This window comes from Diabrotica virgifera, chromosome 1 (genome assembly GCF_917563875.1).
Source record: "Diabrotica virgifera virgifera chromosome 1, PGI_DIABVI_V3a".
NCBI lineage: Eukaryota > Metazoa > Arthropoda > Insecta > Coleoptera > Chrysomelidae > Diabrotica > Diabrotica virgifera.
This window is the reverse complement of record NC_065443.1, coordinates 118,881,424-118,898,962: the sequence shown is the minus strand read 5'-3', so window position 1 is coordinate 118,898,962 and position 17,539 is coordinate 118,881,424. Positions and strand designations below refer to the sequence as shown.

The following is a 17,539-nucleotide window of genomic DNA, read 5'->3' as shown; positions in this document are numbered from 1 at the left end:
CTTCCCAACTACGCGAATGACGAAATTGCTATTTTAGGGTAATTTTTTTATTTTCCAATACTTTTTACGTAAATAATATACTCTTCATTCGTAACGATAAAATTATTAGTTTTCGAGATATTTGAAATTAAAAATGAAGCGACACACTACATTAATCAAAATAACCGTGTCGTTTCATTTTTAACTTCAAAGATCTCGAAAACTAATGACTTTATCGTTACGAATGAAGAGGATATTATTTTCATAGAAAATATTGGAGGATCCAAAAATTAAACTAAAATAGCAATTCCGTCAGTGGCGTAGAATTTGGAAAGGGTCAACCATTCACTTTCCCCCGTCGTACGCCTCTGGAAACAGCCAGAAACGTTTTTTTTTTTTAACATAATTTAGTAGTTTGTACAGTACCTATACTTCCTGCCAAGTATGAAAAGGATATGTCGAATAGTTTTAAAATGCTGAGCAAAAATAATTTTTAAATTTTTAGATAAAACACCCTGTAACTCAGTAAGGAACCACATTTTATTTAAGTGTTTTAGGTTATCTTCGTATTTTGTGCTAAGGTTTCTCCAGTTAGTATATGGACAATTATTAATGAAACACCCTGTATAACATTTTGTATTAATAATTTATTCTCATAATCGATAAAAACGAGTTTTCTTGTAAATAAATAACCCTATTCTGTAGGTCAAACAAACTTTTACATGGTACAATAAAATGCGCACTGGCACTACCCCAAATCCAACCAACCCCAAGTCCTTTTGCCGTTTGTCCTTGCCGAGTCCCTGAGAGAGCTAGTGGTTGTGATATTGATCTCAATAAAAAAGAATTCTACAACAGAAAGCAGTGAATTTGTTTTTCGAATATGACGTCGGATGAATCTGATGTAAGTTTCTAACTTTTTTAAAACTTTTATATATTAAATATTAGATTTAATAAGTGTTGGAAAATCGGGTAAAAATTTTGAGGTTGCGAATCTGTGTGACCTACATTGCAGTTATAGGTTATTGTGCTAACTTTGACCTATTTATATGTACTTATATTCGATGGTTTATGAATTATTTTATTCATTTTAATTTTAATACAAAGTTCAGTATCTAAAAGTTTTAATACCTAATAGTCTAGTCAAGTAAAATTACAATACACGTAAATCAACATAATATAATTCGGTACAGGTTGAAAGAAAAATGCGAAGTTGAAGCTTTAATTTGAAATCAAAAGACTTGCTAAATTAAATTTGACCCTTAATTTATTTAAATAATTACAAACAAAGCTTAAAAAACAAATTTGCAAAAGAGTGTTATTGGCATTATAAATAAGCACTATAAATATTTTAGTTTGCATGAAAATTGAGTCAATATAAAGCAAAAAAAATGGTTGAAAAATATTCATTAATTTATATTTTAGATATTTTTTCAACTGCACAAACGCAGTTGTTGCTGATAGAGCATACCATTTTAGGATCTCATTTTTTTGTTTTTACACATATTTTCAAAAAAAATACATTGAGACATAAAAATTTCAATGAAACTCTTCTTCAAAATAGCGTTTACAAATTGTTCTAATTTGAAATGCTTCGACATTTGTATTCTTGATAATTTTTCAGATATTAAAAAAGAGATTTTCTAGGACCATTTTTTGTTGAATACACATTTACATTTGTTGTTTCTTGGCAAGTGGTTTACTCATCTTACTAAACCTATCATTATAATTTTCAATTACAATTGATGCATTGTCATCATTATTTTAATCGGTAAATGTATCATCATTATCGTCATTATAATATTTACAATGTAAACAATAATTTTTTTGCAACTTTGTTTTTTAAGCTTTGTTTATAATTATTAAAAAAATTAAGATCAAATTTAATGTAGCAGATCTTAAATGAAATCACTTCCCTTTAACTTTGCAGAAAAAAAAAATCGTAAAAACCTTCATACCGCAAACCTAAAAAAAGTAAGTTGTGTACAAAAAGTCCCAAGTCTCAACCAGTTTTGATTTTATTTTACTTGATCAGGCTATTAGTGCAGTCGCTGAAGTTGGATATGAGCTGTTACCTCCGATTTCATTGAACCTCCATCAATTTGCATGGAAATTGGTGAGTGGTTAGAAGATATCTCAGGGAACAAAGGTGACATAGTGCCAACTTGCACTTTTACCTTAAGGGTGGATGCCGCCCATTCTTGGGGTGAAAATTATTTTATTGAAAATAACCCCATAACTCGATAGAGGGACAAATTCTAAGCAAACTTTATTTTATAAAGTTATTAAAATAAATGAAAACTTTTTAAAACATTAAAAGGGTAAACCCTGTAGAAAACTTTTTAAGTTATTGAAGATCAAAGATTTTAATTTTCCTTGAGAAAAATGGATGTTTTTAACTGATTTTTCATCGCTAACTCAAAAACTATAAGTTTTTTCAAAAAGTTATTATTATCAAAATTGAAGCTAATAAAAAATGAAATACACCCTTTACTAGAAAAACCTTTTAATGTTAACTAAAAGTGAGTTATAGGTGATTGAATATAAATTTTATGGCGAGTAAAAAAATCTAAGTAGTCAAGCTGAAATAACGGGAAAATTATGCATTTTATAACATAAACTTATTAAACATTGTCAAAGTACTGAAAAATATCTATCAAATAAGCCCCCGAACATGTTGATAGCATTAAAATTTATGCAAAAAATTTTTTTCAAAATTTATCTTTTAAAAATTTTTCCAAAAAATGTTATTTTTTTTTATAAACTCCATTTATTTTTACGATATCAGGTTCATCTAAAAAGAGTTTGAAAGATAATTCCAAAGGCTATTTAACCAAGTCAAATTTAATCTTTTAGACAACTTACTTTTTTAAAAATAAAAGGTTAAATGGCCCCGGTTGCATGGTTTTCATAGCAAAATTCAAGATTTAAACGTTTCTATCTCGGCTATTTTTTATCCTATAAAAATAGAAAAACAGGTAAAATGTTTGACACAGAAGAAACTAAAATTTGGGTATATTTCATTTTTTACGTAGATTGAGTACTTTTGGAGTTATTATCAAAAGAATATGAAATTAAAATAATTTTAAAAATCATGATTTTTTTAAATTATATCTTTTTTTTTTAAATATGCCTTCTAAACCGGTCAAAATTATCAGTCAAATTAATATAAAGAAGTTCTTGTCAGGATTACTATAAATTTTAATTTTTGTGGAAATGGCGTAAGTTTTATTTTCACTTTTTCCTAAAAAATTCGAAAGGGTTCTTTTATTTTCATCCTAACTTGTTTAATTTTGACGCTATAAGCTGTTCTGAAGCTTATTTGATAGGTATTCCGAAATACTTTGACAAATGATTAACAGGTACATTTTATATATTGCATCGTTTTCCCGTTTTTTAAGCTTGAATACTTAGATTTGAGTACTCGTCGAAAAAAATACACATTCAATTGCCAATAACTCACTTTGAACTAACATTCGTTTAGTGCTTTGAGTGAGTAATGTATCCAGTTTTTTATTATTATCAATTTCATTAATAACAACTATTTTCTAAAAGATTATAGTTTTTGAGTTATACGTGAAAACCTTATTTAACACATGCATTTTATACGAAAAAATAAAATCTTTGGTCTTTAATAACTCAAAAAGTATTGATTTATATTAATAACTTTATATAACAAATTTTGCTTATAATTTGTCCCTCTATCGATTTATGGTATTATTTTTAATAAAATAATTTTCACCCCCGAGTAGGGGTGGCATCCACCCCTAGGGTAAAAGCGCAAGTTAGCATCATGTCACCTTTGTTCCTTGAGGTATCCTCTAATTACTCACCAATTTTCATGAAAATCAATGGAGGTTCAACGAAATCGGAGGTGAAAACCTATGACTCCACTATATAACCAATATCGGGTTTTATATGAAATTATGATGCAAAATTACGTACTGTCCTGACAATATTTTCATGTAGTATTTTCAAAGTTATTATCACAAGAGAGTGAGAATAAATTGACAATAATGCGACCATTTTTCCAAAACTTGTTGCTTGGCAATAGACATGAGAGCCCGGATGGCTCGAAAAAATTGAAGCATTTTTTTTATTTATTCTTACTACCGTGTGATATTCGACAGATTATTTTTTAATAATTAAATACAAAATTCAAGTTCGTCAAAAATGATCGATTTTCAATATACAATTATAATCATGACACAAGTTATATAATTATTGTCAGGATATATTAGAATATGTGGCAGTCTCGGCGTTAGGGTAGAAGGTGCCTACAAAACTAGAATCGACAAGCTTGGGTTTTTTAAATTAGTATTTTATATTACACCAGCAGACAGAAAAGCTCATTTTGGCGCCCCCAAAACAGGGGCCTGCAGTGCGTCACTTGCATGCCCTTTATCGCCGGCCATGATCTTTGGTTATATTGGATTGGCCTGAAAAACACTGGATATATTTAAAAAAACATAAATTTTGCTTTAAAATATTGGCCGTTTGGAAACCACTTAAATACTACAATAAACAGGTGAAAAGTAAAAAACACCTCGCGCGATTTTGCGTCATCAGAATAAATTAGGGCTCCATTATAGTAATAAAAAAACTTATTTTGATAGTTACTCCCACAAATTTGGCCCGTGGCTTCCAAATATTTTTAGATTCCATTCAAATCCGAGACTCGTGTTCGCGTTTTGATGATTTTCTTTAAATCTCACAGTGCCTACTTCAGTATTTTCTATTTTTTTATTTGTGGACTACAGTTTTTATTCCAGGTGAGCCCTAAGTAGTAGTTAATATAAAGGCAGAAATATAAGCAATAAACGTACTAATCTATAAATGTAGGTATATAACTAGCGTGAGGTGTATGTTTTTATCATAAAAGTGTATTGTTGAATAGTATAAATAAGATAAAAAGATATTATACTATACCTTTTTCGTTATTCTTTTTCGTTAAGTATCCTGTACTCTTTTTTTATATCTGCTCGTTTTATCAACTGGTACAATAACTATAGTCCATGTGGTGAGACCGCTCCCGTCTGGAAAAATTTCTGATTCGGTTTCTTTGTGGATTCCTATTCAAAAATGTCCCCTTTAAACAAATCTGAAGGGTGCCGGGCAGAATCATTGGACAAAAATTGTTTAAACAATTTTTTTAAACAAATACAAAATATTACTTTTTTTTGCTCTGGAACATATATTTTTAAGTTTTGTGGGTCATTCTAAACAAGAAAGGTATCTTGTAAATTTCCTCAAAAATTGATAGTTTTCGAGTTATAAGCAATTTAAAATCTGATAAATGCGAAAATACGCATTTTCGAGGCCTCAAAACTCATATTTAGATTAGTATTTTTGAGGTTGTCGGATACTTAAATTGAAGACTAAACATTCAGCTTCAAGATTCTGAAGAGTGATTGCGTCTAACCTTAATTTATACCGTTCTTTTTTAATTGTTAAGTATGCGTGTTTATCCAATTTTTTGCCGGTGCGGCGAGCTCTATTTAAAAAATCTCCTACTTTTCTCCGAAAAATATTTTTTCTAGATCCTTTGGGATATTCTAAATAAAATAAGTTTCTTGACATTTTTCTCTTTTCTCAAAAGTTAATAGTTTTAAAGTTATAAGCTATTTAAAATCCAAAAACGCGATTTTTTGGCATTTTTCGGGTTGGGCAAAATTGTTTAAACAATTTTTGCCCAAAAATTCCGCCCGGCACCCTTCAGATTTGTTTAAAGGGGACATTTTTCAATCATCAAAGAAATCGAATCAGAAATTTTTTTAGACGGAAGCGGTCTCACCACATGGACTACTACTTCTTATTAGAATTATAATAAATATAAGCTGATTTAATGAGCCTCCCAGTCTAATTCAAATCATTATGTCAGTGCTACAGTGATTAATAACTACGTGGTGATTAATAACTACAGGTAGACAATTTTTTTAAATAGGATTTAAATTTAAATTTGTATATTCTCACATATTTAAATTTCTCTCATATTCCTTGTTCTTACAATATGAAGTTCTACACTACTGCAATGATATTTTTTTCATACTATAATATTCTCATACTATAATATATCAATTATGATTTCACTACCTGTATCATGATGAACTTCATTATGATACAGATTTTCATTACGTTACAGATTTTTAACCACAATAGAATCACGATATGGCATTGGCGATAAAGGTGGCACACGCGCAGTGACCAATAGCGAGTCAAATACATACGCTTTGACAGTTCTCAGTATGTAAACAAATTTACAAACTAATTAATTTGTTTGCGTTACAAAATTAATAAATTTGAATATATTTTTTGTTGTGAATCTCTCTCTCTTGTCGTTTCCCCATTACTGAGGATCGTGATTTCTTCCAATATTCCTAACAATGTTTCTCCATTGGTCTCTATCTTCAGCTGCTCTAAGAGCTTCGCAGAATGAGTTTCCAGCTGAATGCTTTATTTGGTCGGACCCAAAAGTCATTCTTGAAGCTTCTCCGTTACTTCTTTTTTTCAATTCTAGTTCAGAAAACGTGTTTATCCCCTGTTTTGTACATATATATATATATATATATATATATATATATATATATATATGTGTTTGAAATTAAAAACATTTAAACTGCAAATATTTAAATTTATATTATTCTAAATTCTCGGAGGGGGCCATGGCCCCCATGGCCCCCTCCCTGGATCCGCCCTTGATTTTCCGTGAGTTTTTTCGGTATTGTCAGACAATTGCGTCAAAGAGTATTTATACTAAATATTCCTGTCAATGTCATTAATGTCAGTCAATCAATAACTGTGGAAGTTTGTTAAGATGCCGTGTCCGAAAGATTGTAAAAAATGTTATTGTCCAAAGGAAGTGAGTAAAAATATATTTCTCTATATCTTCTATAAAATTTATCTGTTTTTATCTCTTATTCGGATAGTTCGTGTAATTTTTAGAGATTCTGTGGCATTTTCGTCTGTGACGACTAGACTACCACAGATTAATATGTAAACTTTAAGGCAGCTACAGTTTTCACCGTGTAACATGTTCATTATCATACTTTTTTAATGACTGTAGACAATAATAATTTCACTTGCTATCAGTTTAAAATACCGTGTTAATCTCTGCTTTATAAAATAAGCAAAATATTTCTTTTATATTCCATGCCAATCAATGTCAAGTACACAATTCCCTACTTCCTCTATACAGGGTGTTTCATTAATAATTGTCCATATAGTAACTGGAGAAAGCTTAGCACAAAATACGAAGATTTAACCTAAAACACTCAAATAAAATGTGGTTCCTTACTGAGTTACAGGGTGTTTTATCTAAAAATTTAAAAATTATATTTGCTCAGCATTTTTAAATTATTCGACGTATCCTTTTCATACTTGGCAGGTAGTATAGTTACTGTACAAGCTACTAAATTATGTTAAACAAACGTTTCTGGCTATTACCAGAGGCGTACGGCGGGGGAAAGTGAATGGTTGACCCTTTTCAAATTCTACGCCACTGGCTAAATTGCTATTGTAGTTCAATTTTTGGATTCTCCAATACTTTCTATGAAAATAATATGCTTTTCATTCGTATCGATAAAGGCATTAGTTTTCGAGATCTTTGAAGTTAAAAATGAAACGACACGGTTATTTTGATTAATGCATTGTGTCGCTTCATTTTTAATTTCAAACATCTCGAAAACTAATCATTTTATCGTTACGAATAAAGAGTATATTATTTCCATAAAAAGTATTGCAAAATCAAAAAATTACACTAAGATGGCAATTTCGTCAGTGGCGTAGAATTTGGGAAGGGTCAACCAGCCACTATCCCCTGTCGTACGCCTCTGGTAGTAGCTAGAAACGTTTATTTATCTTAATTTAGTAGGGTGCACAGTACCTACACTTTCTGCCAAGTATGATAAGGATACGCCAAATAATTTTAAAGTACTGGGTAAAAATAATTTTTAAATTTTAATCATATGAATCATATCATAAATTATTCAAAATAACTGTGCTGTTTCATATTTAACTTCAAATACCTCGAAAACTAATGACTTTATCGTTACCAACGAAGAGTATATTATTTACGTAGAAAATATTGGGGAATCTAAAAATAGCACTAAAATAGTAATTCCTTCAATGGCGTAGAATTTGAGAAGGGTCAACCATTCACCATCCCCTGTCGTACGCCTCTGGTAGTAGCTAGAAACGTTTGTTTACCATAATTTAGTAGGGTGTCTAGTAGTCGCACTTTCTGCCAAGTATGAAAAGGTTACGTCGAAAAGTTTTAAAATGCTGAGCAAAAATAATTTTTAAATTTTTAGATAAAACACCCTGTAACTCAGTAAGGAACCACATTTTATTTAAGTGTTTTAGGTTAAATCTTCGTATTTTGTGCTAAGGTTTCTCCAGTTACTATATGGACAATTATTAATGAAACACCCTGTATAAGAATTATTGGCACCTGAACATCGTGTGTTTCAATGTCACAGCTCACGAGCGAGTTTTAAAAATGTTCGTGCTTTAGTGTAAATTTATTCTGGGATATACGAATTTCGATGGTATGGGCATAGCTAAGGAATGATTAGTATAGTTTTGTAGAGTATATTTGATCGTTGGTTCGGATTTAGAACAGGTTTAGTACAGTGCACGTTTAGTGCAGATGGTAAATTGATTTCTGCTTTACCTACAACTCTGGCAGTAGGTAATCATATACTTTATTTTAAAGACTAATAAAAAGAATCAGTTCGTGCCCTGTCAACATCTGGTAATCTTGATTTTACCGTATCACCGACATTACCAGGGGAAATTTTAAGTTTGATGTTTTAAGCATTTTCTTCGTTTGCTTTTCAGGACCTTCCTTTGCAAGTGTCCGATTAATTATAACAGAATCTCGCCTCTCCGAAATTTGATTAGAAAATAGTTCTTCTACAATCGTATTAGATTCACTCGCTGATGATTGTTTTCTGGTTCTTGTTCTATTAGAAGCTTATTTGATTCATCCACTTCTGATTCTTCACGCTCTTCAGAATCAGGACCCGACTGATTCCTTCCACTTGTTCTCTTACTTCCAAATCCAATCCTCGTCAGTGGAAATATTTTCTAGAGCATCTTCTGGCAGTGATAAAGTTTTTGACAGGATTCCCAAACATAGCTTTATACGAACTATACTTGATGCCAGACGGGCAAGCAGCTCGGTTCTTGGCGAATTGTACAGATCGAAGACCGTCCGATAACTTGTTTGTTTGGTTGCTTTCCAACCAGGAACTTAGTATATTTTTAATGTCTTTATTCGCACGTTCAACATATCGTTGTGACTGACTGTGTCGTGGCTTACCGTACACTATCTTCAAATCTTTCCACATGCAGCCAGGGCCGCGTTTAGGTCAATTGACGCCCTAGGCAATTCTCTAGTAGCCGCCTTTCAAACAGGTACCATTTTTGCGGAAAAAATTGCAGAAATTTTTATTTAAACAAGAACACACTAAAAATGGATTTAAACTACGATGTTTATATACCTATAATAGAAAAAAATGTTATTCTTCATTGAAAAAACTTCTTTTCAAAAAAAAGCTTTTCAAAAAAAATTGTTCTTGACAAAATCGACAAATTGTTAACAAGTTCTTGTGTCATACTTAATGGGAAAATATTTTTAATTGTTGACATTTTCGTAAATGACCTTTCAGCGGACATGTTGGCAACTGGGAAGCACAAATAAATGTGCAAAGCAATGTCAAAATTAGGGAATAGTTATTTTTCTACAACCACTATTCAAAGTGCACTTTTCTGCACGGTTTTATGTTAGCAAACTTGATATTTTCTCACAGTATAAGATATTTGACATTAGTGTGCAGAAAAGTGACGTTTCTGTGCCGCAAAGTGACGTTTCTGTGCCGCAAAGTTCTTTTCTGCACAGTTGACTACCTCATTCTGAGTAACGTTATATTCTGTTTACATCCGTGGACTACCGCATTCTGAGTAACGTTATATTCTGTTTACATCCGTGGTTAAACTTTAGACAAATATATAACCTATAAGACAATTATTATATTTAACTATAGCATAGAAACTAAATTATGGATGTTACAACTGTTTTATTTTACAATTTTATTCTTATTAAACATTTTATAATTATCAAATAACTAATAAGGATTTAGCAACCTGTGCAAGAGACGTCGAATGAAGTAGGTTTTGTGTAAATCCGTGACTGCATAAATATAATGTCAATAATGTGTAATAATTGTTTAAATTTAAACAAATTAAGGCAGTGCATTAATTTTTTAACTGATTTCTGTGCAATTTATAAGGAATTTAAATTGATTAGTAGGTATTAATTAAATACAGTTTAAAATTTATCACATAGGTACCTATTATAATTAATCGTCGTTTGGAAATTGTGATTTTTATTTTTAGGAAAAACTGTGCTTGTAGAAAAAGTATAGTGTGAAACACGTGCAGAAAGATAATTTCTCACTCGTTTGAATTGCGGCACTCGCTTGCGCTCGTACCGCAACTTTTCAAACTCGTGAGAAATTAGTATCTTTCTGCACTTGTTGCACAATATACTATTTCCTAACAAGTGCGGAAAGTCATACTTTTACGCACGCGATTGCAGTTTGCAGAACGACGCGAAGTGGAGTTCGGCAAGCAGTCGGTGCGGAAAAGAGACTTTCTGCAAGAGTTAGGAACAATATTTTTTCTACGAGCGTTAAAAAATGACCAAAGCTTAATCAATTAATTGAATTAATATGAAAATATATACACAAATTATTTCTTTGACAAGGTTGTCAAAACCAAACTTTTAATATATTTGGTTAGCATGACCACTGGATAGCAAAACCACTGTTATTGTCTACTGATTTGACTTTCGAAAATTATGTCAAAATAATTTTATTTCATCGAATTGTCGCGCTAATTTCATTAAAACATGAACACAATAAGATACATTTGAAATAAATTAGTAAATAATATCTAAATATTAGTTTATTGCATGTATTATAATTATTTTAAGGCCATATTAAAATATATAAATTCAGTGCGGAAAAGTAATGCGGAAAAGTTAAACTTTTCAAACTAAAACGCGTGCGGAAAAGTAGACTTTTTGCACGCCAGTAGAAAAAATATCTTTCAATCCACTTAGTTCAGTCACTGAAGGTTTTCACCTCCGATTTCGTTGAACCTCCATCGATTTTCATGAAAATTGGTGAGTAGTAAGGGGATACCTCAAGGAACAAAGGTGACATGATGCCAACTTGCGCTTTTACCGTGGTGGTGAAAACTACCCCTTTAAGTGGGAGTCAAAGAAATAATACCATGAATCGATAGAGAGACAAATTCTAAGCCAAATTTGTTATATAAAGTTATTAATATAAATCAATACTTTTTGAGTCATTAAAGATCAAAGATTTTATTTTTTCGTAAAAAAATGCATGTTTAAAGTTGTTTTTCAAGTATAACTCGAAAACTGTATGCTTTTACAAAAAAGTTATTATTACCCAAATTGAAGATAATAAAAAGCTGAATACACAATACACTCCTCATTTAAAGAACTAAACTAATGTTAATTCAAAGTGAGTTATGGGTAATTTAATGTATATTTTTTCGACGAGTACTCAAATCTAAGTATTCAAGTTTAAATAACGGGAAAACGATGCATTTTATAAAATATACCTGCTAAGCACTTGTCAAAGTACTTCAGAGTACCTGTAAAATGAGCTCCAGTAGAAGTTAATAGCATCACAGTTAAGCAAGTTATGATGAAAATAAGAGAACCCTTTAGAACTTTTTAGGGAAAAGTGAAAAATAAAACATACGCCATTTCATTTTCACAAAAATCAAAATTTACAGTAATCCTTAGAAGAATTTCTTTATATTAGCATAAGTAATGATTTCAACAATTTTGACCGGTTTAGAATGCATATTTTTGAAAAAAAGGTGATATTTAAAAAAATTATAATTCTTAAAATTATCGTAATTTTCATTTTCTTTTGATAATGATAATTACGTAACTCCAAAAGTACTCAATATACGTATAAAAAGTAATATATGTACATATAACCAAATTTTAATTTTTTCTGAATTAAGTATTTTACCTTTTTACTATTTCTGTAGGGTAATAAATAACCGAGATAGAAACGTTTAAAGTTTAATTTTGCTGTGAGAACCATGTAACCGGGGCCATTTAACCTTTTATTTTTTTTTTTAAGTAAGGAGTTTAAAAGATTAAATTCAACGTGGTTTAATAGCCATTAAAATTAACTTTCAAAAGGTTTTTAGGTAAACCTAATATCGTAAAAATTAACAGAGTTATTAAAAAAAACAATAACTTTTTTGGAAAAAATTTTAAAAGATAAATTTTGAAAAATATATGGTGCATAAATTTTAATGCTATCAACTTGTTCGGGGGCTCATTTGATAGATATTTCGAAGTACTTTGACAAATGTTTAATAAGGTTATGTTATAAAATGCATCATTTTCCCGTTATTTAAGCTTGAATACTTAGATTTGGGTACTCGACGAAAAAATATACATTCAGTTACCTATAACTCACTTTTAGTTAACATTAAAAGGTTTTTCCAGTAGTGAGTTTATTTCGTTTTCTCTTAGCTTTGATTTTGGTAATAATAACTTTTTTGTATAATCTTATAGTTCCTTAAAATCTTATATATTTATAAAAAATCGGTAAAAAACATGCATTTTTCTGACTAAAAATTAAAATCTTTGATCTTTAATAATTTAAAAAGTATTGATTTATTTTAATAATTTTATGTAACAAATTTTGCTTGGAATTTGTCCCTCTATCGAATTTCTAATAAAATTTCTAATTTTCAGGGGATATTTCTAATAAAACAGTTTTCAGTCCCGAGAAGGGGTGTGGCATCCACCCCCCAAGAGTAAAAGCTCAAGTTGACACCATGTCACCTTTGTTCCTTGAGATATCCTCTAACCACCCACCAATTTTCATGCAAATCGATGGAGGTTCAACGAAATCAGAGGTAATAGCTCATATCCACCTTCAGTTACTGCACCAACTCTTCTTTAAATATTAAGATACGTCAATTGGTAATTTTATTGTGGCATCAAAATGACCCTTTAAGTGAATGCATTCATGTATGAATGATGTATCTTGTTCGTCTTTATTTTGTATCAGATTTTCAGCTTCTTTAATCATTTCTTCATTGCTTAATTTTGGCAAATCTGTTAATAACACGAAAACGTTGATAAATACGTCGATAACATTCAAGACGTCTATTCAGGTCTCTTATCAGAGTGTCAATTATAACATAGAATGTGTGGATTTTCATCTCATCACTAGCTGAAAAGTTTAGTTCATCATCGGCCCCCTCGTCAAATTAAATTTCTCTTTCTTATTTCTTTATATGTTTTATTTGGGCACAAGTTTTTGGCTTCCTTGCGGTAAAGTAATTTGAAAGAGATACTCTTTTATGACAGAACCTAGATTCATAATTTTTATATAGAAATATTTTTTGTACAGTATTTTTACCGCTCTCTCATAATGTGCCGCCCTAGGCAACTGCCTATATTGCCTAATGGATAAAGCAGCCCTGCATGCAGCACAGTTCTTCTATAATTATGTTGGAGATTTCTCGTTCATTGTCGCTTTGAAGAATGCTAGGAGCTCCAAAGACACAAAATATGCCAAGAAGAACTAATGCAACTTCTTCTGCACGTTTAGGTTTCAACGGCCGTAATTGTACAAATTTTGTAAGTGATCTTGGTAGACAAAATTAACTTGAATTTATTATCTGCTTGGGCTTGCATATCTATTAAATCTATTTGATATCTAGGTACTATTTATTTTTTTGACAGTATAGGTTTCAGTACTAAACCTTTTTTTTTGGAAATTTATATTTTTTCTGGCAAGTTTCACCCAGATTCAAATAGATTGTTATGATTGCTACAGTTATGTATTATGGCATTCCGCTTGCGTGTGGATCGTTATAAATATAATTTCTTACTTTTACCAAGATCCTCTGGAAAATATATACAATTACCGGTAAAAGTAGGAAATAAATGTTTTTTAAAGAATATTTCCTACATTTACCGTCGACTCTGGTAATTGTATACAATTACCGGTAATTTCATTTACCAGATTACCTACTTTTACCATAACATATAAGTACATTAAAGCCACAGTTTTCTCAGTGTAACCTGTTCAATATCACACTTTTTTAACAGTATTAACTGCAGACAATAATAATTGCACTTGTTATCGACTTCAGATACCGTGTTAATTTCTGCTTGATAAAATAAGCAAAATATTTCTTTTAATTTGATACCATACCAATGTCAAGTACACAATTCCCTACTTCCTCTTTATAAAAATTATTGGCACCTGAACATCAACATCGCTGAAGTATAATTAAAGAATTACAAAAACAGTTATTTACACAATAATACGAATTTACAAATATATACAAAAATACAAATACAAATAGGTTTTACTTGTCTTCCAGTATACGAACCGGTTCTGTGGTATTATACATACATTGAAAATATCCGTAAGCGGACTAAGTATTTGAATTTTTCGAAAACAAAAATTCGTTTTATTCACATGGCTTCATCATTTTTGTCGATAAAAAGTATTTTCAAAAATGATTTTGTAGGATTTTTGAAGACCTATAAGATTGTGTAAACTAAATTCATTAAGATCCCTTAGTTTTAATTGGGGTGGGTTTAAAGGGCTCGAATAAGGGGGTCTTTGCTCGTAAATAGAGGTTTTAAACAGCTATACCTCGCTAACTATTCACTGTAATGAAAATCGATGCACAAGGGAATTTTAGTTATTGAAAAAGCTACATTTCAGTAGTTTATTATGTTTTTCGTATCTCCAGTATTTTCGGAGATATTTTGAAGTAAAAGGTGAAAAATGGGAAATTACAAAAAATTTATTTTCTTTTAAACTCCAATTTTTCTAAAATTAGGCCTTTTAAATAGGTCAATCTTCTTGGGTGTATTGATAACACAAATATGAAAGGAATTACAGAAAGGTAAAGACCAATTTTTAATTAGGAGGGTAGTTAGGGAGTTGTTTTCACTGATTTTTTCATAGAAAAAAGCAGGTGCCGACCTTTTTTTGATCATAATTCGCTAAAGTTTCGTGCTAGAAACTTTCTATTATTATTTTTTGAAAGGTCTAACTGTATACTTGAAAAAATATTATTTAATTTCGTTTTCCTCGAAAAATACAAATTTTTTCCGATATTTGGCTTTTAATATTTCAAATTATGCATTTGACGAAAAAAGCTAACTCTTAATATGCCGCATCTCGGTTTGTATTGGTCTTAAAGATATTACAGAAAAAGAATTTGGCTTGTGTTACTAAAAGATACAATTTTGATATCTACAGTTTTTTTATTAAATGCATATATTTCGAGGTATTCTCAAAAAACCTTCTAAAAAAGAAATTTTTTCGTCGAAAAATTGTTACTTTCAAGCGCGAATAACTCAAAAAATATTAGTTTTACGAAGAAAATGTAAAAAACATTTTTTTCTTAGAATTCCTTTTTACATTGATCTACATGGTTAAAATGTAATAAAAAATTCCCGCCCCCGAGATGGGGTGTTAACCACCCCCAATGTTTTAGAGTACAGCGGCATGATATAGAACATTATCCTTGGACTGTTCCCTACTATCTGTGAAAATTTCAAGTAAATACATGCTGGACGAAAAAATTGCGAGCCAATTCATTTCCTCGACTAATTTTGGAAAACCCATTTTCTGTGTTCAATAAAGCAATTTTCATTTCGTCATCATCATTTTCATTCACAAAGTTTCCTAAGACTCTTACGAATCGAATGCAAAAACTTTCATTAATATAGATGCAACTGTAAAAATTTGGTAGGTTTATTACTATTTTATATTCTATTAGTGTCCGCAGTCATATAAATCCAAATAAACAACAAATACTTCATTTCTTCGCCTACAATTATTTTTTTTGTCCACCTACAGTTTTCTCTGTAAACTTTAAGGGTGTTAGAGTTTTCTCAGTGTAACATATTAAATATCACATTTTTCAATGACTGTAGACAATAATAATTTCACTTGTTATCGGCTAAAAATACCGTGTTAATTATTTCTGCTTGATAAAATAAGCAAAATATTTCTTTTTTTATTTCACTCCATCAATGTCAAGTTCACAATTCCCTGCTTCCTCTATTATAAAAATTATTGGCACCTGAACATCAACATCGTTGTGTTTCAATGTCACAGCTCACGAGCGAGCATCAAAAAATGTTCGTGTTTTAGTGTAGATTTATTCTGGGATTAAAGCCCAGTGCAGTGAATTAATTTGAGATAATCTTGCCTTGCAGTAGTTGTATTTAGCTCACTTCAATTAGGAGTAATTTAGGAGTAATTGTTTTTGTAGATTGTTGTACGTCAGTGTTTAAAATGGTAAGTTTGTTTTTCTGTTATTATAATACTGTTTATTTAGTAAATACGGATCTAGTTAGAAAGGTTGTTTAAAGTACAATTAAAATTAAACAAATTGGTTTATCTATTACGTAATGTAACTTAAGTCTTGGGCTTGACTCACTGATAAGATTTCGATATTTTTATAGTAGGTATCTTTGATAAGATCTCTCAGGGACGTAGAGTTAGAAAATAAATAAGGAATGCAATATAATCTTAAAAGAAGTAATAATCTAAAGGGGCTAATAGACTGCTCAACATTTTTTGCTCAAGTCGATATTACAAAAATGTTCGTGTCACGTGTGTGTGTCACGTGCAATAAATAAAAGTCAATTTTGTTAAGCACAAACTTTGTTTATAGGCCATGTTTAGCAGATAAAAGAAGGAAAAAAATAATTTCCAATAAAATAAGTAAATAATATACAGGGTGAGGCAGATAACTGGCCTATTAGAAATATCTCGAGAACTAAAGGCAAAAGAATAAAGAAAATTTGAATTAAGGGGATTTGAAGAGTCATCTATTTAATGAAAATATTTTCATCTATTTGCATCTTCCGGTTATACTGGAAGTTGCTTATAACTTCGTTTTTTTAAATGGGACACCCTGCATATTTTTACATTTTTGGATTCTTTTCGATGTCTTCTTTCTTAAAATATGAGGATTTGTAATGCTATACAGGGTATTTTAAAAGATAATTACGTTTTTTTTATTAATTTCGTAGCAATGTTCACACCCTGTAGAATTGTAGTAGTTTGACAACTAAAACTCTACTTACGTTCAAATGATTTTTAATATAGTCTACTATTGTTAAAAATCATTAGTATAGCTAAATTTTTAATTTGAGTATACAGGGTTGGTCGAAACTCGGAATGGGTATTTTCTGAGTTTTATTAAATGGAACACCCTGTATTTTAGTATTGTATTGAAATGATATTGTATGGTACTTTTTTATTTCTTAAGCATTCCCTAAACCTAACTGCTTTAATTTGTGCTTAATTGTTAGTCGCACCAACAATCTTAACTACGTAGGTATTTTGATAGCGAAACCATTATTGGTAATTTTAAGGATCAGTCTGGATTAATATGTATTTATTTCTGAAAAATTATTTGTAATTGAATATTTTCACGGCCAACCTAA

At 30.4% G+C, this 17,539-nt stretch overlaps 1 protein-coding gene across 4 annotated transcripts in view; it reads left to right on the top strand.

Moving 5' to 3' along the window:
* Positions 1 to 770: 770 nt before the first annotated feature.
* Positions 771 to 17,539, top strand: part of LOC114324152 (adenylate kinase isoenzyme 1) — a 70,651-nt gene continuing 53,882 nt past the window's right edge. Inside the window, exon 1 of one of the 4 annotated variants that reach the window (XM_028271898.2) lies at positions 771 to 883. In XM_028271898.2, the coding sequence (XP_028127699.1) occupies positions 863 to 883 (21 nt within the window). In that variant the 5' untranslated portion in view covers positions 771 to 862. Of the gene's footprint in view, positions 884 to 4,604; positions 4,752 to 16,102; positions 16,383 to 17,539 lie in introns of those variants that run through there. The other 3 variants (XM_050643221.1, XM_028271897.2, XM_028271899.2) reach the window with 3 other exon arrangements.